Source organism: Dunckerocampus dactyliophorus, chromosome 11 (genome assembly GCF_027744805.1).
Source record: "Dunckerocampus dactyliophorus isolate RoL2022-P2 chromosome 11, RoL_Ddac_1.1, whole genome shotgun sequence".
Classification (NCBI taxonomy): Eukaryota; Metazoa; Chordata; class Actinopteri; order Syngnathiformes; family Syngnathidae; genus Dunckerocampus; species Dunckerocampus dactyliophorus.
Window position 1 is genome coordinate 28,584,140 of NC_072829.1, and position 25,468 is coordinate 28,609,607.

Consider the following 25,468-nt stretch of genomic DNA (forward strand, 5'->3'; position numbering starts at 1 on the left):
ATGTGTTAATATTTTGTACAGTGCTAAACGCTCCACACCCACCTCCCCCTTCTGTATTGGTACTGATACCCTTGGGCTTGCATTGGTGCCCAGAGGTGTTCTGGCTCTGCTTATTAAGTCAGAAGTAATTCAACATGCAGACATGCGAAGTTCTGGGGCAGTTTCAGTGTATACACACACACACACACACACACACACACACACACAAACACACACACACACGCAGACCTGTAAGTAGCATTACAATGACAATGAAGAAAGACCATATTTAGCGTTCCATATTCAGTGCATTCAGCCCATATTCAGTACACATGATATGACTCCCTTTCAGTTCTTTTATGCCTCTACAATCTGCTGCTTTGGTGCAATAGTCTTTTAAACAGAGCTACATTCAATGGTATTGTGTGCATTTATTCAGAGGAGCATCTTTATCCCAAAATAGTATTTTGTTGCCACTCAGCAGGCCCCAGAAAAGCACAGCACTCCAATGCCAACTGTCTAAATTGTCATTTCCTCCGATAAACTCTGACTGACATGCCATACAGTCTGACAACATCCTGTTGACATGTCTAAAAGGTTTCAATCCTTCTATTCATGGAGCCACTTTGCTGAGATACAGTGATGGATGGCATTCATTTCGCAGCTGCTTATTATCCAGGGGATCCTAAGGTATATGCATATCCTGAAGCCATTTAAAAACAAAAAAGAGCTTTGCCATAATGACCTCCGGAAAAATTATTCCCCATCATCCGCGACTTTAAAGCCAATACTGTTTGACCTTAACACACACAAGTATGTCTAATTCATTAACTGAATGGATATACACTTTATTTTGTTGGATTGATAATTGATAATCACGATAATCAGTCAGCTCCTCAAAGACCCAAAGAGAATAAAGTGGTAACCTGTGACATTTCCAGTAATGACCCATGGGGCTAAGAGGAATAGACAACTGATCTGCCATCATTCTCATGTCTAAAACAAATGATACATTTCTGAACATTGATAGACATTACAGTGAAATGGGCTGTTCATCAGCTGATCAAAAACCTTGAATGCAGTGGGATTGTTGAGCTGCATAAGCAAGGCCTCTCGTAGCGCGCCATTGCTGCTGAGGTTGGACGCAGTAAGACAGTCATTTGAAACTTCTTGGAACAAAAAGGTGAAGTTGTCGACCCCCCAAAAAAATGTTACTGCCGGAGGATTGGCTGTCCGTCTAGAAAGGGGATGATCTTCGGCCCAAAGGAAGGTTGTTACTGGTGCCAAGTGTAGTCCGATAACCATCAGATGGCATCTGTGACAGAACGTTTTAAAGAAGAAAAAACATCTTCAAAGGCCTCGTCTCCTTCAACGCCACAAAATTGTCCGTTTGGAATTTGCACGAGAGCACCAAACATGGGACACCGAAAGGTGGAATAAAGTTTTATTGTTGGTTGGGAAAAAAATGTTACCTTGGCGGTCCTGAATGCTTCTATCCTTACTGGCATGACAAGGAGATCCTACCTGAGATGTTTTCCACAGGGCATAGTGGAGGGGGTGCAATCATGATCAGGGCTGATTTTTCCTTCACACGATGGAACAATAGAGCTTCAGGTTGTGCAGGGGTGTCAATAGGCAGCTAATGACTGGCTTTTTCAACAGGACAACGCTGCACTTCACAAAGCCCGCCTGATAAGGAACTTCTTCCAGAGGTATAACCTCACTCTTTTGGACCATCCGGTGTGTTCCCCTCATCTAAATTCAATGGAGAACATTTGGGGATGGATGGCAAGGGACGTTTACAAAAATGGACATCAGTTCCAGGCAGTGGATGCCCTCCGTGAAGCCATCTTCACCACCTGGAGCAACATTCCCACTAGCCTCCTGGAAACACTGGCATCAAGCATGCCCAAACTAATTTTAGAGATGATTAACAAGAATGGCGCAGCTACTCATTATTGACTCCTTTTCTGAACATTTTATTTTTATTTTAGGGGCGTTTCGGGGGGGTTTTGAGCTATGGTCTTAAACTTTGAATTAGCTGATGAACAGCCTATTTCACTATAATGCTCGTTTGCAAAATAAATTGCTAACGCAAAAGGCTTTTTATCTCACTTCCATTTTTTTCTGCATTTTGAAGCTCTACTTAAAACCTCCTTAAGATCCAACAGTGCAAAATTTATATTTTTGCAATTTTTCAGCTGGCCTTAAAATCTAAAAGACACATGCATTGTTTGCCGTTCACCTTCATCAACGCATCACTGATGAAATAGTTTTCTTGCTGTGAGGAAGCTTTCTCTGGCGGCTTTGCCATCATGCTCTTTAGATAAACAAAACTAAATAACCACAAATCTCCTCGCTATTAGAGTTGGCGTGATGAGACTCCTCTCTGTGTCAACTTGCTTCCCCTGTCGGCTTCATTACTGCGATGGTTAAGGAGAAAATAACAGTGTTGCAAACCTAGCACCCTGGTGCAAGCCACACATGGTTTGTTCTGACGTTTGATTATTTCTTCCCTCCCAAACACAATTTCATGAGGCCGGCAGTGGGCAGAGGTTGAGTTATCAGTTCTCCCCCAGCTACTGACTGTATCATACCTGCCGACATTTTCCACAAGATATATAGCCCAGGTCATTTTTCTGCGGCGTGTGGGTGGAGGCATGATCTCTAAAATGGATTTGCAAAGATTTAAAATGTAATGGATAATTGATCATTAATTCTATTTTATATATTGTGTGTACTTTTCACCCCATTTTGTGCTATTTAGTGTGAGTTACTTTTGCAGAGAGTGACGGTTTTCTTGGTGAATGTGGTCCCAACTCCTGCCTTGTAATTCTGGGCCAGTCCTTCACATTTCTCGGAGTCATGCTTACCCCATGAAGTGAAATCTTGAAGTGAAAAAAGACCTCAAAGGTTAGGGCGATGGACTGTTCCTTGTAATTTCTTCCATTTCCAAATGACTGCGCCGATCGTAATCTGTCAGCTTTTTGCTGATGGTCCTGTAGCCCAGTCGTGTGCGGGTCCACAATCTTGTTGTTGAGTTCATTTGACAGCTCTTTGGTTTTGCCCATGGTGGTGGAGAGGTTTGAATGGAAGATACTCTTTCTGTGATGGTGTCTTTTTAGCAATGCACAATATATACCATGTTTTTTCAAGCCGATACTGATAACTCCCTGCTTCTCAAGACGGATAATGCAAACTTTTTTTATCTATAATTTTTAACATTTTGATTTAACTGTAGTTTGTGCAAAGTTGGATTTGACAATCTATATGTACTGTCTGAATCAGTGTGTACTACTTCTACTACTACTTAGGGATGTAATCATTAACTGTATTAATGATTAACCGCAGTAAAACCCCCGATGGTTAGTCTTACCGTTTCAAATTAAAATGATCAGAAAAATGTGCCTGATAACAGTACTTTGACCAGTGACACTGCTGATTTCCTGGAGAAGCAACCATTGTGTAAGTCTCTCTCAACGCACCGACTCAAATGTAAACAAAAGCGCCCTCGGCCCACAGTGCATTGTGCTCAGAAGTACAAACAGTGGCTCCAAGGTGTTTACTAGCTGACATAAGTCGGTAACTTCAACTATGGTAAAGGGCTGGTCATCCAGCACCGTCATTTCTATAATGAAATCACAGATCGTTTTAGCCCTCGGTTCGTCTTTGGCAAACTTTTTAGCATTTTTCAAACGCTGTGGCGATAGGAACGAGCCCCGGGCCCCGTGCATCATAGCGATGCTGGCGTTTCAGGTTGCTGAGAAGGCTTGTGTCGAAGCTCCATGTTTTTTTTCCCCCTCATCGCGGATTGTTTGCAGTGAGAATTCCCCAGAATGCTTGCTGGCTGGAAGAATAATTTATTTTGTTTAACATTCTGTCTTGGTACAGTAAACCCATTATAAAACCACTGGACTGTTAATTTCTATGTAAGACAAGATAAATCTTTAATGTTAACTTAGAAAATCCAAATCCCCTCCCCCCCATTGTATCTGTCATCGTCTTAATAGATATGAAAGATAGCTTCTTGCAGTGTTTCTTTTTCTGACCAATAATTCTAACTTGCCATAAAACGCTCCTCATTTTGTCCATAATGGACCCATTGACACCCCGCCAGGAGTGACAGCACAAACCTCATAAACTTCAGCTGGGATTGACTTAAACTCCTTGCAGTTCAGCAAAGGATAAGCAGTGTGGATAATAAATGGAGGGTTCCCGAACATAGTAACTTCATGTTGCTTTGGTGGTCCCCAGGTTCCCTGCAAGGCGAGTACCAGAGGAGACTTTACAAGGAGCTGCTGGCTAACTACAACCGCCTGGAAAGGCCAGTGGTCAACGACTCGGCCGCCATTCTGGTGGAGCTCGGCTTCACGCTTCTGCAGATCATTGATGTGGTGAGCAGCATGTACATGGCAGTGTGTGGCGTGGAATGGAAAGCTTTCTTCTGTTTGCATAATTGACATTAAGGGTATGTAACGGTATGTGTTATGTGCAAGTACAAATGCGATGGATGAATGATAAATATTTTTGTCGTTTTTTTTATGGACAAGTCTGTTCAAATGAGGGGTTATTAAAAAGTCATGTTTGCACATGGCAGAACGAGGCGATACATCATATTCAATTGACTTTTTTTTTCTTAGTTTTTTCTGTGGGCCATAGGAATTACCTCATTTTCTATGGATGTCTTTTAGTCTAATGTGTGTACGACCGAAGCCGTATGCATCCATGAGACATAATGTGCTGCCACTTTGTGCCCATGAAGCACTGTTAAATGCTGGCGGAAGTAATGCACTTCTGCTGTTTGACTTCGATTACACCAAGACCCTCCGGACTGATTCACACATTTGCTGACACACATTCATACATTGTTCATTAATACTCTCTGAGAATCCTCCATTAACTCATCTGGAACCAACAAAAATAACCCTGAAATACTTTGCGAGGCGGCAGACACATTTGTAAGTCGCAGTTTAGTTTTTCGCGTAAGAAACATCAAAACCGACTGGAATCGCGGAATTGGCCAATTAAAACGGAATGTACTGTGAAACGCAGAATTTCTCGAAAATTGACATAATGTCAATTAAATGCTGTCATTGTGAGGAGAAGGAACGTTTGTGTGGGGAAGTATTTGCCCGGCGGATCGCTCAATCACGGTGCAATCTCATCACAAACACAAACCTGCCTCCTCTCGAACCAAACATGTCAAAACGGACCTGAAACCCTGGCGAAAGTTGGCCAAAAAACTTAGAAACAACAAACTTAGAGCATGAATGAAAGCTAGCTGAGTTAACGTAGTTTAGCAGAGCATGCTTATGTAAACGAGTGTTTGACGACGCCCACTGATGTCGTGCAAGTTCTGAGTGAAATAAGGACGAGAGGCATGTTTATTCTTGCATTCAGCTTGTCTTAGGCGTCAACAGACATTCTCAACACACACAACACACTTCCTGCCTTCAAAATAAGTGTGCCACATCCTGTCAAATTGTGTACACAAAATAAGGGTGTCATGAAAAATACCTTGCATTAATAACACAATTGGAATGGCATCGTCGACTAAGTCTTCCTTAACCACAAGCACAGTTATTACAGTTTGTTGAGGATTTTGTAGCAAAGTGTGCAGAGTTGGCCAATGATGGCACACACTATGTAAACACACTATGCTGGTAAAATAAGTGTAAAAGGTAAAAAATTCTAAAAAAAAAAAAAAAAATTCAAACAGAAAAAATGCAATTTGGGGGGGAAAAACTGGATTTCATATGGCCCTGCTACAATGTTTGTGCATTCCTGGAGGTGTTTTTTCATTATAGGTCCCATTTTGTTTTGTTAGTTTTCTTGGCTCACCATCGTGGCCAAATAGGTGGCTAGAGAATGTTATTTTTCATTAGTTCCTCCTTAGCTATGCACATAAAAGTCAATGGGACCATAGATCCAAATGCAGCAAAGAGCGGCAAGGGACAGACATAAACTGGAAAAGGAGCAAAAAGACAAAGGCACAAGATCTTCAGGGGCTAAATTAGATCAGGGCTGGATGGTAGGTGGTTGGTGATTGAGGACCTTGGAGTCAAGGTCTGGGGGTTTGCCAATTGGAGGTTGCAACGCCACTCAACAGCTCAACACTCAAGCGCAAGATTGTTTTTCCTATGAAACTGGGTCCCACCAGTTGTGAACCGCTGGTCTGAACAATGGTATTAGTTCTGTGAATGGTGGTGATTTGTACTGGGTAGAAATAATTTGACTATTCGGAGCAAGGGAGCCCACTTAACCTTGCCAACGGGACTAAAGATCATTTAGCAGTAAAGTTATAAGCCAACAAACACGCCACAGGGGAGTTTATATCCCTGAAGAGACTGACATTAATCTGTGTACGAACATCTGCATCATCTGCCGTCAGACATCCATGGAGGCGGTTTGCCATATGCGCCACATTACCATCTGTAAACACACAAAGTAAGATATACTGTAGATGTGTCAGATAAACTGATGCGGCACACGGAAAAGAATCGGATTTCATTCTGTTCTCTGCTCTATTTTTTGGAATCCTCACAGACCTTATGTGTTTTGTTTACTTTTCCCAGTGAGCGGCGGGAGATAACATTCTCACGCTTGCACAAATGCAAATGTCACCTTGCAGCTTGCAGAACAGCAAAACTGTTTCCTATTCTACATAAAAACTCATACAACTGAATCTATATTTAACGCTTGACCAGTATTGCTGTTTTATACTGTAGGTCACGTTTGTATTTTTGTGGATTGCTGTGCGTGTAAATATTATATATCGTGTATGTTTGTGGTTGTCAGGATGAGAAGAACCAAGTGCTGATGACCAATGCCTGGCTGCAGCTGGTGAGTTGCTAGGAAGACTTTCTACATGATTATGGAATTTGGGGGAATATCTGTACATTCATCTTGTAAAGGGGTCGGCAACCCGCGACTCTTCAGCCGAGCTCTGTGTTTTTTTTTCAAGATTCAAGATTCAAGAGAGTTTTATTGTCATGTGCATAGTACAACAGCAGTTATACCATGCAATGAAAATCTTATTCTGTTATTCTTATTCTGTTCATCTGTTCATCATTTTTAACACCAAAGTGGAGGAAATGTGCATTTTCCCTAAGAGTTTGAAATATCCAACTGACTGCAAGCCCGTGAATGCACGGAGACTGCGTTCTGATGGCTGATTGGATGAGCAAGGGAGGAGGGGATGGGGGCCAGTGTGTGCGGTGCGTAGGGGTGTCCCGACAACTTTTTCACTTTTGATATGATACCGATTTTGCAGCCTTGAATATCATCCAAAACTGATATTGAACACAAATCAGGCCTACTTTTATTATTTATTCTGGAGAAAATGTTGGAAAGGCACAAACCATACATACTTTTAGTACTTATTTTGTAGGGCGTAACGGTAGAAAAGGTTTGATCAAGTGCTATTTCTCCAGTGGAGGACAACAGTCCGCACCAGTAGGTTCGAGAAAAACTCACCCATTGACTTCTTTATGAATATGGGGTGTACTTTTATCCACAGTGCAGTGACAACTTTGGCATAATATCCTGTGTCCCGATCTGATATTGATATTAGACTGATATCAGGAACAAAAAAAAAAAAAAAGATACAGAACTTTGGATAATATCAGCCTGCATCTCGAATCTTCGACATTGGCACTCCGCTACAAGCAGTCGATTCCAGCCTCCGTCCCAGCACGTCTATCCGGCAGCGACTGGATAGAGCCCATGTGGTCATCAGAACAGTGTTTGCTAGCATACGAACAAAGTAGCAAGAAGCAGGAGTGCTGTGGCAGTATGTGAGATCTTGCAGATGAGTGCAAAACTTGTCATGCACAGGTTTCCCGTGGTGGCACAAAACTGGGTACGTTTAATACGACCAACCTCATCGTGCACATGAAGTGACGTCACACGGGAAACTCTCACAGGACGGCAAAAAGTCATTCGCTATAACGGAAAAGAGAGAGTGATATCACTTGATTGAGCCTTTTCTAACATTCTACACTATAAAATAAATAAAAGGATGTATGATTCGAGTTGCTGTTGGATCAATATCGGCATTAGCCGATATTCAAGGCTGTGATATCGGCATTGTATCGGAAGTGAAAAAGTTGTATCGAGACAGCCCTAGTCTTAACCCCTCATTCATTTATTCAGTGCTGCGTCCCATAACATTTGCCCATATGGTGCAGCACCGTACATTTTGCAGGCATGTTGGTATCAACTTTATGGTTAGCGGTTATTTATCAAACATACGCTACTGAGCATATAATGTTGAAAAGCATGGTTGAAAGAAAATAGTATTTTGAATGTTATAAGCCTCTGGAGAACGTGCACTGCCAGCATCTTTTTAACAACAGGGTACATTCAGTGCCTCTTTGTAAGATTTTTTAATAGCCCTACTTCTGTACATTTACTCTTACAAATAATGTTTATCTCTCAGTACTGGACTGACATCTACCTGAGTTGGAACCCTGAAACCTACCCCGGTGTCCAGAACCTTCGATTCCCTTCAGACCAAATCTGGACTCCTGACATCCTTCTCTACAACAGGTCAGAATCTTCCTTCTTGATCCTCCTGGCTCATTTTTGCAGCATGGTGGATGCATCAGCTCATGGAAAGGGAGGCCAAAGGTCTGGGTTGACACATTTAAGGCAGTTGATATGGTGACGTAAACGACCGTAATCGCTAGCATGGCACTGAATAAGGCACAGAACTCATACAGCCCACTTTCATAGTGTCAGGTGACCTGAGAGTAATGCTCTCCATCGTCCACCAGATATCACCAAAGTGGATTTATACTTTAAAGAAATACCAAATTATGTTTAGAGCATAACTGTAACAAATATGTCTAGTTGAAGGAGAATAGTTAAGCCTGTCACAATTGTTGACAACATTATTTTGAGACAATTTTTTCATGAATGTAATGATATATGGCCTAATAATGCGAGTACACTGTATCAAATGAATATCAATGAACTTTAATTTCTCAAGAGTATTTAACATTGTAATTGGAATGTCAAGAGCTTTTAAATAAAATAAACACATGCATAAACATAACGTAAAACTTCTTGTGATTTGCACCATAAATATTAGTCCTGCATTTATTTTATCTACATATTTAGATTGCTAATGTTATCATGATAGTAATGCTAATGTTAGCATGCTAACATCTAGCATAATAGTGGTGTTTTATATAGGTTTCTAGCTATGAAAATGGCTAAAAATGCTGCTATGCTAATGTTAGTATGCTATCAATGCTAGCATGCGAAAGTTACCATGCTAACACGTAGCATAATAGTGCTAAGTGTTTATATGTGTCGAGCTATGAAAATGGCTACAATTTCTACTATGCTAATGTTAGGATGCTAGCAATACTAATGTGCTAACATTAGCATGCAAACACCTAACATGATAATGCTAAGTCTTTATATAAGTGTCTACCAATGAAAATGGCTAAAAATGGTACTATGCTAATGTTAAGATCCTAACAATGTTAACATGCTAACGTTATCATGATAACACCTAGCATGATAGTGGTAAGGGTTTATATATGTGTCTATCCATGAAAATAGCTAAAAATGCTAGTATGCTAACATTAGCATGATAGTAATGCTAACATGCTAGCATTAGCATGCTAACACCCAGTATGATAGCGCAATGTACCTAGAAGGCTAAATGTACTTAATTAATTGAATGCGTTGATGTTGGAAGGGTCTGAATAGGTTGAGAAATGTGGAAGTAGTCGTAGGTAATAGCAGTTTTATGGAAAAGTGTCAATTTTGGGAATATTCATAATTGTGGATCACCCCCACATTTCATCAGTTCTTCCATATCCCGTTTCTGACAATTCCTGAAAATTTCATCCAAATCTCTTCAGAACTTGTCAAGTTATTTTGAACACAAACAGGACAGATAAACACCGGCAAAAACTAAAAATAGATCCCCAAAGTGTATTGATTAGCAACTGAGAAATAACCCAGAAATACTCTGAAGTTAATTGATTTATTGCTAAACATGTCAGGCCTGAGTATAATTGATGTGAGGAATGGTATCTCATAAGTGACACTGATACTCATCTGTATCTCAACGGGCTGACAGAAGCCGAGTGATGATTGCAATCGCTTCATATTATTATTATTGTTGCACCTCAGAGGTAACTATGGTTTAAAGTAGCTACACACTTCCTGCATATGTGCCTAAAACGTGTGAGTGTTAAGATGGACTCTTTTGGTCATCGTGAGAACTCAAGCTGGACACCTGCCAAGGCCCAACTAGTGTATAGAAGACTAATGTGTGCACATGTTTGTCCAAATCCCTCTGAGACATTCATTAGGACTTTTAATCCTCAGTGGATTGTTCAGAGCGATAATAGGCTGTCTTTGTAATTATCCTAATGTGTTGTTCAAATTCTCTTTAATTGTTCTTCCTTATTTACACACAATTTGTCTTTTTTGGGTCAGTGGCAATGTTGAAGCCTCCCTCGGAGGCTCCAGTTGTATTTCTTGGAATAGCTAGTATATGCTCATTCTCTTTTTTTTTAAATAAATTTGCAATGAAGAGGAAGGTTGTCCTCTGATTATTGCCATAAAAGACTCATTCTTTTTTGAATTGCAGCGTAATCCGCCTCGTTCAGCACCATTTTCACAGATGATGTGCTTAATCCCTGCGCAGAAAAAGAAATGCCGGCAAAATAATCTCACTCATTATAAGCCAGGATATGATTTCACTCATTCTAGAAAAAGGCTGGAAATAAAAGTACACAGAATTAAAATAAAGTGCACAGAATTTGTTTTTGGGGGAGAAAACGGGTTAAAAGTTGAACACGTTAATGACAAAACTGTCGAGGAGAAAAGTGTGCTGTCTCTGACAAGTGAGGAAAATTGATTGGTTGTTATAGAGTTGACAAAAAAATGGATTTTTAATAACCTCTGACCTGAAACACAAATTGGATTTTTTTCAAAAAATCCAAAAGGCTGAAGTCCAAATGCCTTTCTTCCCATTTGAACCACACGTTGGTCTTTCACGCTGTGCACGCCCGAGTGAATCAGTGAAAATAACAGTTATTTCACACTTGCATGTCACAGGGAGTGTGGGGACAAAACAAAGGTTTTGGGTGTATTAACCCAAATATTCAAAGCTCAGCTTTTAGACCTGCCAGGATTACCCATCCTAATCCATCTGCTCTCTTTTCCCATCTCAGCCTTTCCCCCCCATTTTCTGCCCCATTCCTACCATCATCCGTCCTCTCCTCGCATTCTCCACTTGTCTTTCCTGACTCGCCGTCTTTCCATAATTCGCTCTACTCAATCTACTGTTTGCCTTCATATTTTGTCTCCTAAGATCGTCGCCACTATCGTCTTTATAAATCATCGCCGGTCCATGTTTTTGGCCAAGTGTTGCCTCTTCTTGGATCCAAAGGAACTTCGAGTAGCTTCTTTAATCCATTCGGGAAAGGCCGACTGTAACCAAAATGTACGCTAACATAATCAATTTTTCCCATAAGAAATAATGCAAATCCAATTAGTCTGTTCCGGACACTCAAAACTATTAACGCAAAACATTCTATTATACGTTTAGAAGAGGAGATCGCTTGGACGTCGCTAGACCTTGGCTGGTGGTGCTGACTGTGGCCGTTGCTTGGCATTGCAATTACTTGCTTTCACTCCAAATAGAATAAATTGTTCAAGTCACTTTTTGACTCGGTTAATAATTTCCCAGTTGGAAGAATTAAAGAACCTCGGTGCTTCCGGCCGGAGCAGCCACAGTACGTTCTGCGACTGGAATCCTCCTCTGGAGCTCCGTAAACGCTGGTGCTGTCATTCAGTCAAGTTCAGGTGTGAGACAAAGAGACGCACAAAACCAAGAGGCAGTTAACGGTCACGCTGATGGCTCCACGGGCATGATACGCACCATTGCGCAGTGGGCCATCAGGGTGTAGCCAATAATGCTGCAATCGTACTGTTTTGGATGGCGGATGCGCTCATTAGCATGCTGCCCGGATGCGACAACGATTCAGTTCATTTGTTTTTATTGTGACCTTTTAGGAGCTCCGAGGTCAGACGGCCTCGCTGTGTGATGTGATGTGATGTTGTTCCTGATGAGTCATTCAGCTCCTATCATCACTGCTCGATTATTTTCAGATGAACGAGCTGACTGTTCACCCTTAACCAACAGCTCACACGGGCATTTTCATCCGTTTTTTCAGTTGATGACTTTAGATTTTTGTCCTTGCTCTTTAAATAGTTTTTTGTGACTTTGCCTTCTAACAAGATTTCCTGTGATTAGGAAATCCTCTGGCACATTCTTCCGGGACTGTAGGATTCTAGTTATGTAATGTTTGGAATGGAACATTTTCCACTCTGTTGTGGATAATTACTGCAACTTATTTGCATTTGTTCGAAACAGCCATGGTTTGTCAGACATGATAGAGTGGAAAGAAGTTCTCCTCCCATTCTGTGTGGAAGTGGTACGTTTTATGCTTCTTTATCCTTCTCCCTCGCTCCCGTTTAAACCCTTTGTTAAGTTTAGAATACAGTAAATACATTGGACGCTGGCTAGCTTGGTAATGGTAAAAGCCATGGCCGCCTCTTGTGTCCCTGCAGTGATCCCGTAGCCTGGCCATTACAGTTGATCAAAGCGGTGTAAACAAAGAACAACAGGAGTGTAAAGGTGACTACAGGGGTGTTATTTCATGTCTACAGGGCTCTAATAATGGGAAGGACAGTATTGAGAAAGTCAAACTGGTTTTCTATGCTTTAACTACAGAAATGTTCCATTTATTAAAATTGAATCCTACTTGGCGGTCTGGAGCCAATTAACCGCGATAAACGAGGGATGACTGTAGTTTCATTGTGCGTCTCCTGCCTGAGACGCTCAGCCATCTAGCCAATAGTGTTTGAAACCAGATCAGACCAAAACACCGACAAACAGTTACCAGGACTTTTCCTGATCATTGGGACAGAAGGCTCATCAGAAATGAACTCTGCTTCACTTTAAAGACCGCCCGGGTTCGTGAAGGCTTTGTTGAGGTGGTTGACCGTTCTCTCCAGCACTGGCATTGCAACTGCGTGTATTCACTCCAAATAGAATACTTTGTTAAACAGACTTCTTGACTCTGATAGTTATTTCACAGCTGGAGGAATTTCCCAGGTTAAAAGGGCCGAACCGAACAACACAAGATTATTTTTAACAAAATGATCCCAAGCTGTCCTGTTCCTGCTTTCCTTATAGAGTTGATGAGCTGTGGAGAATGCTTGAAATAATCTATTTAGCACGCTTCATTTGGTGTATATGGTCTCTGCCTGCAATAAATATGTCGCACGCTGAAGCTGGAGGAGCTCTATTGTGCTGCACTTTTAGCCTGCAGGCTCTTTGGCCCATCTATTAAACCACGGAGTGCAAGATCTCCTCATTGGCTCAGCCACTCCTGTAGTTCTGCCAAGAGATGCTCTGTATTTCTCTGCTCTGTCTTTCTCGCCCATATCCGATGTTGTCCAGCACTTAATTAGCAATATCGATATCAACCGATACCAATATGGGCAGCAGCTCCTCCCTCGAACTTACGTTAGGCAGTGAACACATGACGATATCGAGCAACTTCCATGCTTTTCTTGATAATAACCGACATTACAAAATGGAACTCTTATGAGCTATTTTTGTCATTGTTATATTTGTTGAAACAAAAGTACCTTTTAGTTGTACCAGGCATTCAAATGAACAGGAAACGGAAGAAACAAGGGAGGTCTAATAAACATTTTCTCCATGACTGTTGGAGGAAAGGCATATTATTAGTATCAACTTTGGTCTTGGCTCTTTTTTTCAAATGTTTTTTTTATTTTTAATGTTGGAATGATTTAATCTTTCTTCTGAAATAATTTTTGTAAATGTTCTTCTTGTAATATTATGACTTTATTCCCGTAATGTTTTGGCTTTATTGCCACAATCTCTGAACAACTTTTTTCTCAGCATAATTGACCAAAAAAATCGTAACTTGATTTTGTTTGCTTTTCATATTACAACTTTTAAAAAAAGAACGTATTTTTTCTTGAATATTTCAAGTTTATGATGCTAAAATGACATTATTTTAATGATGAGTTGTCATCAAAGTTTATTTCTTGTTAGCATACTACTTTTTTTCTCTTCATAGTTTGACTTTATTCCCATAAAATCAAATCAATCAATCAAATTTCTGCTGTTTTTTATTTACATTTTTCAACTATTTCTGCTTTCTTCTCATAATTATGACTATTTACGTAATATTTTGACTTTTTTCTCAACCGAATTTTCCCAAAATTACAACTTTGTCTCTCATAATATTGAGACTTAAAAAAATGCATCTTTTGTCTTCATTTCAACTTTATGCGACTAAAATTACATTATTTTGCCTCATTTTATTCTCACAAAATTACGACTTTTCCTCGTTGGATTACAACTTTTTTTCTCTTAATATTTTGGCTTTATTCTCGTAAAATAACATCTGCTTTTTTCATTTCTGCTGGGGTTTTTTTTTTTTTCTTCCTGTGAAGTTTCTTTTCATAATTATGGTTTAAATTCTCTTGAACATGCACACAAGTTGCGTTATAATACATCACGGTTCACAATTCTATATGTCCAAAAGGAGTAGGAAGAAGCAAAGCTTATTCGATCCTACCCCCCCCATCATGAACTCACCCTCTGTATTTTAAATGTACTCTTAGCCAAGATGCGTACTGTACGGAAATAATAAGTCAGTACAACAATGTGGCCAAATAGGAGTCAAAGTTTGCAGTCACTGTAAGTCAATTATATAACAATCATAAACATTAAGTATATTCTACTACAAACAACATCTTCATTAAAAAAAGAAGAAGTAATAGCAAGTGCAAGAGTAATTGGAAACAACATTGCGCGTACACAGTGGTTCAGGATTCTGCTTCCTTGGACTTCGTTAACATCAACTGCCCGGACTGTTTCTTGAAATCGCTCATTTTAGTGTATTGTTTGAGTTCTTTGCTCAGTCCGTTCCATCATTTGATTCCTCGTGCTGATATGCTGTGGATTTTTGATGTTATCCTCGCATATACAGTACAGTAAGTGTTTTTCCCAAAGGTCATATTTCTCCTCTCTTGTTGAGAAGAATTGTATGACGTTTTTGGGTAACAGGTTGTTATTTGCTTTATGCATCATTTTAGCTGTTTGAGAATGTACTAAATCGACAAATTTGAATAATAGTGATTTTAGGAATAAATAATGTTCTCTATAAGCGGTATTATGGATTATCCTAACCCACCGTGTTTTATTTTTACTTTTATTCCCATAATTCTGACTTTATTCCCATAATACTTAGACTTTTTTCCAAAAATGACAACTTTGTGCGTTGTTGTTTGTCGTACTATTAAGACTTTTAAAAGAAATAGCATCTTTTCTCTTGAATGTTTCAGCTCTATGCTGCTAAGATGACATTGTTTTTATTCTCAAATGAAAAATATAAAAAGTGACCACTTTTTCTCATTAGATTACAACTTTTGTAAAATTACTGCTGGTTTTTCCATTTTTGCTGCTGCTGCTGCTGCTGTTGTTTAATTACGTTTTCCGATTGTGCCGCGGTCCGCAAACGTCCCCCGGGGTCGCACTTGATTGACACTCCTGATTGAAATCAAACAACTCAATGAGAGCTGAGTATTTGCTGTACATTTCGTGCTCTTCCTCAAACACGACCTCACATCTCCTGGATTACAAGAGCGTGCATTCCTCCAGTTAATGTAAGCCTTTGAAAAATAAAAGCCTGAATCATTTATCACGTAACTTTGCCTTTGCTAGCCCACACGTTTCCCCCGCCTGGTTACCTGGAGGCATAGCTGATTGCGACATTCGGAAAGAAGAAGAGGAATAAATTACAGCACTTAACCCCTTGGGGAAGGTTCATATCGGTCATTTGGACGGAACGGGGCATGAACAAATAAAGGGGCGTCCATCCAGGAATTCTCCAAAGAAGCAGGCCTTTTGAATGAAGCTCAGGCAGGTTCCGCGCAAACGGACGTTATCTGTCTATCTTGGGATGAGCTTGTGGCTGAGCGTACGGCCCCATTGTGTGTGCCTTCAGACTCTTTGCATCAACAGCCGACGGCGGGTGGGGGTCTGGGCCTTGAGCCATTGTGTGGCACACCGGTGTCAAAGGTTGGGTTTTATCTCGGACTGGCAGGGATTGACGGCGTCATCTGGAGAAACACCCGAAATGACAAGAAACATAACAACAACAAAAAAGTCACAATACGTTGTTGCGTTTAAACTTAAGAAGGCATTAAGCTCGTTGTCTGGATTTATAAATAAAATGAAGTGAAAATATTATTCATTTTACCAAATGACTGTGTTGCTACCATTCCACATATTATTCTTAGAAAACTAGAAAGCTAGAAAACCCCATCACACAGCAACGTGATGGGCAGATAACAACAGAAAATCATTTCATTCAGTGGAACGCCGCAGCTTCAGGTGGTGCGGGGTCGTCAAACGGCGTACGCTTACGTGCCGATGTTGCGGTGGGCATCCCTCATGACCGAGGGCCCTCGTCTGTGTGGTAACGCTGGCTTTTTCAACAGGACAACGCTGCAGTTCTCAATGCTCGCTTGACCAAGGACTCCTTAAGGGAGAAGAACATCCTGCATGTTCCCCTCATTTAAATCCCATAGAGAACATTTGGGGATGGATGGCAAGGGAAGTTTATAAAAATGGCCATCAGTTCCAGACAGTTGGTGCCCTTGGTGAAGCCGTCTTCAACAGTCCTACTGAGAACATTTTTTGTTCTGGTTTGGAGAGTTTTTTGTTATTTTTGGATCGGTGGTGGTCTTAAACTTTTGATCAGCTGATAAACAGCCTATTTCACCTTAATTGTTGTTTTCAATAAATTTGTTTTTCAAAATGATTTTTGTCTCACTCCCCCTTTTTGCTTTTGCATTTTGCAGCTCTTCTTAAAACCTCATTAAGACCCAAATGTGCAAAATGCAAATTCTAGCAATTTTTCAACCGGTCTTAAGGTTTTGATGAGGAGTGTATATGTAACCATTTCTTATATTTACATTTTATGTAAACATTTCTGCATGTTCTGCTTGCAGCCACATGACTCTCTTGTTTTACTTTCTCCAGTGCGGACGAGCGCTTCGACGCCACCTTCCACACCAATGTGCTGGTGAATGCTTCGGGCTACTGCCAGTACATCCCCCCCGGCATCTTGAAGAGCACTTGCTACATCGACGTACGTTGGTTCCCCTTCGACGTGCAGAAGTGCGACTTGAAGTTTGGCTCCTGGACTCACAACGGCTGGTTGCTGGACCTGCAGATGCTGGATGTGGACACGTCCACCTACATACCCAACGGGGAGTGGGATCTTGTGGGTGAGTTGCTGCGGGAAGCGGGGGTCAGATCGGGACCAGATCTCGGTGACGGGCACACGGCCAGACCTTCTGTGAGAGCAGACAGCCACATATGTTCAAGATCAATTGCTCTGCTATGACAATATTTCACTTCCATCCCGTCGTCTCACTAATCACAGCTCGGGTGTTAGCACGCAAAACAAAGGCTGCCATGTTGTGACATACAGTAGTTCATGAATCATGTGATCCGTCTCCGCATTCATCCTGCTTCCATCCATATGGCTGTTTGCACTCGCAGATGGGATGATTGTGTTTTTTTTATGTCCCCCAGGTGTCCCAGCCAAGCGCAACGAGCTGTACTACGAATGTTGCAAGGAGCCATACCCAGACGTCACCTTCACAGTCACCATGCGGCGCAGGACCCTTTATTACGGCCTCAATCTGCTCATCCCCTGCGTGCTGATCTCCGGGTTGGCCCTGTTGGTTTTCCTGCTGCCTGCCGACTCGGGAGAAAAGATCTCGCTTGGTAAGACGATGCGCACGCGTGAACCCTGAAAATGTGGCAATACTTTATTCTCTGTTGGAATTTGTATTTACACAGCCAGATTTGTGTTGGAAGGCAAATACTTACTTTTTATGACTCTTTTTGCATTTTTAATTTAGTTGCTGCATTGCAGTGTCCCACTGGAACAGCAGAGCAACTCTAATTTCATGGAAACAAAGGGCCGGACAGAATGTTCAACTCCTGTATTCCACACTGTTTCCTCTATTCATTCAGTATGTTTGCCGTATATTTTCGCACAGCTAAGGCTGCATGTGCGTCGTGACCCTCGGAAGTCACTGCACCGTCACTAGTACGCCTGCCAATACTCCCATTCGCTGGTGATGGGGAGAATCACCCATTTGCGTTAAGTCTAGTAACATGATGCATGTTTTGATGATTGTTTTTCTCATGTTTGTGTTTGAGTAAACACTCAGTGGCTGCAGGTAGAACTTGTAAATACGACCAGCTGATGTGGGTAAGATGTTTTTGTGAACAAGCCTTTTATAAACACATCATGTATTAGTTGAAAAACACCTCACATGAGCGTACGTGCCATCACTTTCAGCAGAATGGAGATACTTGTTTGTATTTTAAAAACTCTAGGCTACTACCCAAAATGCACTAAATGTATATATTTTCATTAGACAGGCAGAGGGGAAGAGTAAATAAGGTGTGGCGGCGTTACGTTAGCTGCAGCGTGCAAGTCAGCTACTGCTTTGGCACCAGCAAAGCAAAGAACACCTTGAAAGCAAATCACGAAGACGCATGTCCTTATGTTGACAGTCTTACTAATTCAACTTCCTTATTTTCATTTAGTAGACTTCTGCTTCTTTGTCTTGAATCCTGTTTTGGGTATTATAAGAATGTATGTTCACATCCAGTGTACAAGTCGTGTATATCAATGCTCTTATTTCATATATCGGCTTTTTTCAATATCTGTATCTGCGTCGGTCCCAAAAATCCCATCCCAAAACTCTCTGCCTCTACTTGGAGCAGGAAACCGTGAGCCACATCGCAGTTTGTATCATTCTATTTTAGAATTTTGTTAATTATTACATTAATAACTCATAAAAAATATTAATTTTAAATTGGATTTGACAACAAAAAGATATAAGCTTTTCTGTCAATATTGACAACAAATACATTTAGCAAAAAAGATTATTTTTGATTAAAAAAAAACATATATTTAAAAAAAATTTATATATATTTTTTAAAATTGTTTTTGTTAGTAATATTAATTTTGTTTTTACTTTAATATATTATTTTATTATTTATTGTAAATATAACGTAAATATAACGTATATATAATATTGTAAATATAACGTTATTTTTTATGTTTATTAAATCATTGTAAAAAATATGTTTTAAATATTTTAAAAAATATTATTGTAAAAACAATTTATATACTGTATTAACATTTTTACTTATTTAAATATATTCATATTAAGAAAAAAAGTATTAAATTACAGCATACATATAAAAATACAATAATATAAATATAATTTTACAACAGTATAAAAGTAAAATAATGAAAAATAAAGCTTAAAAAAGTAAAGACAAAGTTAATATTAACAAAATTACAAATATTTGTTGAAATATTAAAATAAGTGTGCTTTTGACATGCATTGTTTCAAGGCTTTCCTGGGCCACATAAAATGATATAGCGGGCCAAATCCGGCCGCCGGGCCTCGAGTTTGACACCTGTGACTTACAACCTCCTAAAGATCCAACGGTGCAAAATATAAATAATTGTGTATCCGTGTAAGGGTGGGGGGTAAACTTACAAAATCAGCAGGAGATCGAATACTTACTTTCCCCACCGTGTTTAAATATTTTGTCTGCGTGTGCGGCATAAAAAAGGTTGGGATCCGCTGTTCTGGAAGGAATGCTGACATGACGTTTTTACATCCATTTCCATGTTACGTGCAGTTTGTGCGTACGCGTATGCAAACATCGTCATGAATCATAAAAGCCATGAATGCGTGCATGCAAAGCCCCCTCTGAATAATTAAATTTCCGGGTGGAGTTGTGTCATTTCCTTGGAGTGTGATGGATAGCCAAGCGCTGCTAAGTATGAGTAAGACGGACACGTTCCTGGGCTTGTCTCCTGACAAATGGTGGTGGTGGTGGGAAGATTACATCCATCAGTGATTACAGGAAGGATTTCACACAGTGCTGATCATCTTCTTTATGCTCTGGCTTGTCTCTGTTTCTTTCAGGAATAACCGTGCTGCTTTCGCTAACTGTCTTCATGCTCCTGGTGGCTGAGATCATGCCTGCCACCTCCGACTCGGTTCCCCTCATTGGTGGGTTCTATGTAGGTGATCTCCGTGTGTCGTATGCAAAATCACCTGCAGGAAAAGAACCCAACGCAGCCGAAGCTGGGATTGGTGCGCACACTGTCGAGAAAAGTGACCGTCAACGCATAGACATGTGCAAGCATTTCACGGTATCACCTTGACCGCTTGTGGTGGCATTATTTGAAAACGCCATTACTGCTCGCAATTGCCCACTGATATGGTCACCTGGAAAATGATGCTTTCCAAGGGGTTCCGTTGGCATGGCCTGAGGTTGTCCGTGCATCATTCACAAGGACGGGGAATTGGGTGGCCAGGATGAACCCTGTCAGCACCATGAATAAGGCCAGAAGGTGTTCAGGGGCGTGGTTGAACGGATAAATAACGGATGAAGGGAAGGTTAAAGGAGCAGCTACCTTCTGTGTGGAAGTTTGTAAAGATACGTGCTTTGAATGATATTGTGGTCACATTAGTTTTAAATGGAAGCCAATACGTTTAACAATCCAGTGCTTGCAGTATTGACTGAGGTGTTATATGAGAACACTGCTCACAGTACGTCAGGGGGGGCCCAACATCTTCCACCAAGGGCTCCATATGGAAAAATTGAAGGATGCAGGGGGCACTTTGATACGTTTTGTGCATTAAAGGTGCTCAAACCAATTCAATTCAATGCTCCATGTGTGTCAAGATGGTCCCCACTACATTCTCCACAAAAAACAAAAACGCAGTGATTTGGGGAATCGGATGTCCGGTTGTGACCAACTTGATAGAGTGAGGGGAAAAAAGTTCTCCTCCCATTCTGTGTGGAGGTGGTACGTTTTTGGCTTCTTAAGTTTTAGAAAAAATAAATTTGAGGCTAACTGGTTAGTTCGCTAGCTTTGTAGCTCGCCAGCTAGCGGCTGTCTCGAGTCCCTGCAAGCATTAGAGTTGTGCAGTGTGGCGTAAACAATGAATAATAGGAGAGTGAAGGTGTTCTTTCATGTATGCAGGGCTCTAATAATGTTAAAAACCGGATTTAAAAAGCCATAAACAGGTTTTCTGTGCTCTAACTACGCAAATATTATTTAATATATTTGTGGACATTGAATCCCATATCTTGAGAATTAATTTACTGCGGTCTGGAGCAAATGAACTGCAATAAATGAGAGATTGCTGTACACAGTATATGCGGCAGATGGTGGTCACAGCAAACTCTCCCCGCATCACCCCCAGTACAGTTAAACTGCACATTTTGGAATGGCCTTTTACTGTAGCCAACCTAAGGCACACCTGTGCAATAATCCTGCTGTCTCATCAGCATGTTGATACGCCACACCTGTGAGGTTGAACTATGAATCATGAATGTGCACTAACACAGATTTAGACAGATTGGTCAACATATTTGACAGAGAGGCCTTTTGTGTATGTAGAAAAAGTTTTACACCTTTTGAGTTCACAAACAAAAGCGTTTATATTTTTGTTGAGTGTAGATCAATAGATGCTAAGCTATCGGAACTAAACTTAGCTTTGTGTGACAAGCAAATGAGTGCGCTACCTTTAATAATGAATTAATACGACAATTAATTACAATATGTAGAGGGCCAATAAAAACGAGTAGGCTGAAAATGCCCCCCCAAACACACACACACACACACACACACACACACACACTTTGGAAACTACTGCTGTATCTTCCGTAGTTAAACTACGGAGCAGCATCTTTTATGAAGGCATACTTTTTGATACAACTTGTGTATTGGATCTTATTGGGCGCTGATATACCCAATCAGGTGGGAAAGCAACCTTGTTTTTCTTGGAAGTGCCTGGTACCTTCTCATTTAGTCGTGACCCCTGGGTGACCTATCTTCATTAAGTGTGATCTCCGTGATGAACTACAAATACCAAAATAAAGCACTCGCTGGGAGGCTGACGATGTTTGTCGTGTGTGTTTTCCAGCTCAGTACTTCGCCAGCACCATGATGATCGTTGGGATGTCGGTGGTGGTGACCGTTATCGTCCTGCAGTTTCATCACCACGACCCTCAGGGGGGCAAGATGCCCAAGTGGGTAAGTGACGGATGGCCTCCTTTCACCACGAGAACCATGCTCACAGACGGGGGCAGGGTTCTTTTTTGGAGTATTTTTTAATGAATGAGGCGGTTATGATTATCTCTGCCTAGCAACAAGGAGACCAAATCTGACGCTGAGCCTGCTAGCTAGCTACACAAAATGAAGTGAAAGGCAAATGTCCATTTATAGGACAAGGAACCATATTTTAGTATAAATATTGCCGTACTCTTCACTTGCAGCGTAGAATGTGATCATGTGATTTCTCCCAGCCAATCAGAAAAGAAGGTCACAATCTTGATATTAATCTGAGGTCGCTGTTGTAAATGTGATCTAATGTTTTGATAAAGAAGGTCTGAGATTTGTGGTCGAAATTGTTGGTACCCTGACGCCAAAGAAGGAATTCCACAAAAATCACTGAAATAACTGGAAACTGCCAAAAATGATAACACACCAAAGTTTGCTAAAAATTCATGTATGGAAATCTGACATGCTTTTATTATTTCAGTGATCTTTCTTTCACGGAAGGGTCCCAACAGTTTTATCCAGCTTCAATGTACACAAAGTACTTCAGCAAGATTGAGTATTGCAGCGTTTGGTGACACCGTTTTTCTTCCATAACAAACGCCACTGGTCACATGATCCAACATGACCTGCCCAGGTTCGGGTGGTGCTGTTGAACTGGTGCGCTTGGTTTCTGCGCATGAAGCAACCTGGCGATGAGCGCCGTCGTGCCGGCTACAAATACCGCCCGGCATCCCAACACCACTCCAGCAGCAACTCAATAGAAATGGCCGCCGTTCCCAGCCTCTCCGTGCCGCTTTCCCAGACTTCCTGCCCGCCCTGCACCTCGGGCACCTCCAACGGTTCCATGAGCCTCTATTTTGGCAGCTACCACCCGATGGAGAGTCCGCACTGCCCACCTTCAAGCGACTCAGGCGTAGCACTGGGGGGCCGTGCTCACAGCTCCCCCGGTGACGAGGGTGCCGAGCCGCCCGGCGTTTGCAGCGGAGCTTTGGGAATAGGGGTCAGGATCCCGCCGCCAGAGATTCAGCACATCTTGGAGGAGGTGACCTACATCGCCCAGCGCTTCCGGGACCAGGACGAGGCCGAGGCCATCAGCAGTGAGTGGAAGTTTGCGGCGGCAGTGGTGGACCGCCTCTGTCTGGTGGCCTTCTCGCTCTTCTCCATCATTTGCACCTTCACCATCCTCATGTCGGCGCCCAACTTCATAGAGGCTGTCTCCAAGGACTTCACATAGTTGGACTTTATTCCTCTTGGTGGGCCACTAACGAGATGATGAGATGCTTGATGTATTTGTCCTGTGTAAATATCAGTATTTTATGTTAAACCTTTATGTGCAAATACGTTTGTACTAATTGGCTCACTCGCCAAATCTTCACGTAACACGGCATCTCTCTGAACGTTATTGTTCTGTGTTGGCACTTTTCTGCTTTTATATTGATGTTATAGTTCTTCACGTTCACTAGAAAGACAACTGAACATGAAATAAGTTGGAAAAATGCGTGTTTGGCAGAGGATTTCTCTCTTGCAAATGTGGCATCACTTCCGAGGAAATAAGCAGCCTTTCCAACTGCAAAATACGCTGCCAACAAAAAGCACAGGGAATCTACCAACACGCATTTCTGACGTTTTTCTTTCATTTTGATGACAATAAATCCCATTTTATATCACGTCTTTTATGTCAAACCATCACGTGTGTTGTATTAAAACCCGTTGTGAACAACGTGACCTATGGAACGTTCAATATATTGTGCATACTGGTTGAGGTGGACCAATAACACGGATGCAAAGGTGTCATTGAAGTTCAGTTTGTTGTAGTTGATGTTGAACATGTCTCTCTGCAAACGCTGCTGTTACAATGTACCCATTAATAAAAACAAAGATGAACTAATGTGTCTGTATTTAAATGTCAAACTAGAGTGCGTATGTTCGGGGTTGACGCGTCTCTTCCACATCGCGTGGAAGTCGGGAACGGTACCTCCGTGGTGGTGGTCCCCTTTTTAAGAAGGGTGAGAGGAGGGTGTGTCCCAGCTATAGCGGGATCACCTGTATTCCTTCAAATTTTAGTGTGTTATTAACGGACTAAATGGATTTACATTATTTTCTATGGGAAAACTTGCCTTGGTTAGAGTCCGTTTTGGTTTGAGGCGGACCTTCTGGAACAGATTGACGTTAACCAAGGCACCACTGGATGTACATTTGGCGAGCTTTTGAGTTTGTTATCGGCCTCAAATAGCACTCATTTTGTTGCTGGAACTAGCAATTTCAAGACGGTATTGGACCCAAATACGTGAGACAATGGATGTGAGCCATGGATTCTGCAAGGTCAAGTCCCAAAAAGTCCCAAATGTACTGTGCAGAGATGTCAGATGGCCAGACAGGACTGCTTCTACCATATAAGTTAACATTATAACTGATTTTTGCCCTAGTGCATAATGTCAGTGTCACACTTCAAAGATGGAGTTGTTACGTACAGGCATGCCTGATGTGAAATCACACCATATGTTGTAGGAGGAGCTTGATGGAAAAGGATTTGACCAATCTTGTGAACCTTAACACCGTGCATACAAACACAGCAAACACTTCAGTGATGTATTTTGCCATGTGACCCTTGCATAAGATGATGTTTTCAGCCTCATATCACCTGATTGACTATGTTAGCCTCCTCATAGATACTGGAGCTGGAAGCAAATGCATACTGGATGGATTTTCCATCTGATTGAACTGTTGTGTGTTTATACACATTAGTGGAATGCAAGACTGGGGAATACATGTACTCATTATGCACCCCTGGCGTGGGACACGGTGTCCCCCCAGCGTCATGCTTTTACACTCCAAGGACAAAAGTATCTCACCTAATCTTCGTTTGCCATTTTGCCAAGATATTTGGTATAGTTCAAGGGTGTCCAAACTTTTTCCAGCAAGGGCTACACGCTGAAAAAAGCCATTTCTTAAGCTTTGGGACTCCAGCGAACCACATTGAGAGCCATTATCCACAAATGGCGAAAACACGGCTAACACATTTTCACACCACTGTGTATTTCTTTGCTCTTTGCTCCCCACTTTGTTGTGTTTTTTGTTTCTCAAAATATTTCAACTTTAAAAAATAACATTTTTTCATTAATATTTCAACTCCATGCTACTAAAATGACGTTATTTTTCCTCATAACATTATGTATTTATTATTTATTAAAATTACCACTAAAATTACCATAAAATTACCACTTTTT

At 41.2% G+C, this 25,468-nt stretch overlaps 1 protein-coding gene across 1 annotated transcript in view; it reads left to right on the plus strand.

Annotated features, from left to right (window-relative positions):
• The window catches only part of LOC129189869 (neuronal acetylcholine receptor subunit alpha-7-like), a 37,335-nt gene extending 11,867 nt beyond the window's left edge, over positions 1-25,468 (plus strand). The window contains exons 2-9 of the mRNA XM_054792033.1: positions 4,234-4,373; positions 6,778-6,822; positions 8,420-8,529; positions 17,102-17,349; positions 17,660-17,854; positions 20,092-20,178; positions 22,105-22,214; positions 22,876-25,468. Coding sequence (XP_054648008.1) covers positions 4,234-4,373; positions 6,778-6,822; positions 8,420-8,529; positions 17,102-17,349; positions 17,660-17,854; positions 20,092-20,178; positions 22,105-22,214; positions 22,876-23,475 — 1,535 coding nt within the window. The 3' untranslated portion in view covers positions 23,476-25,468. The remainder of the gene's footprint in view (positions 1-4,233; positions 4,374-6,777; positions 6,823-8,419; positions 8,530-17,101; positions 17,350-17,659; positions 17,855-20,091; positions 20,179-22,104; positions 22,215-22,875) is intronic.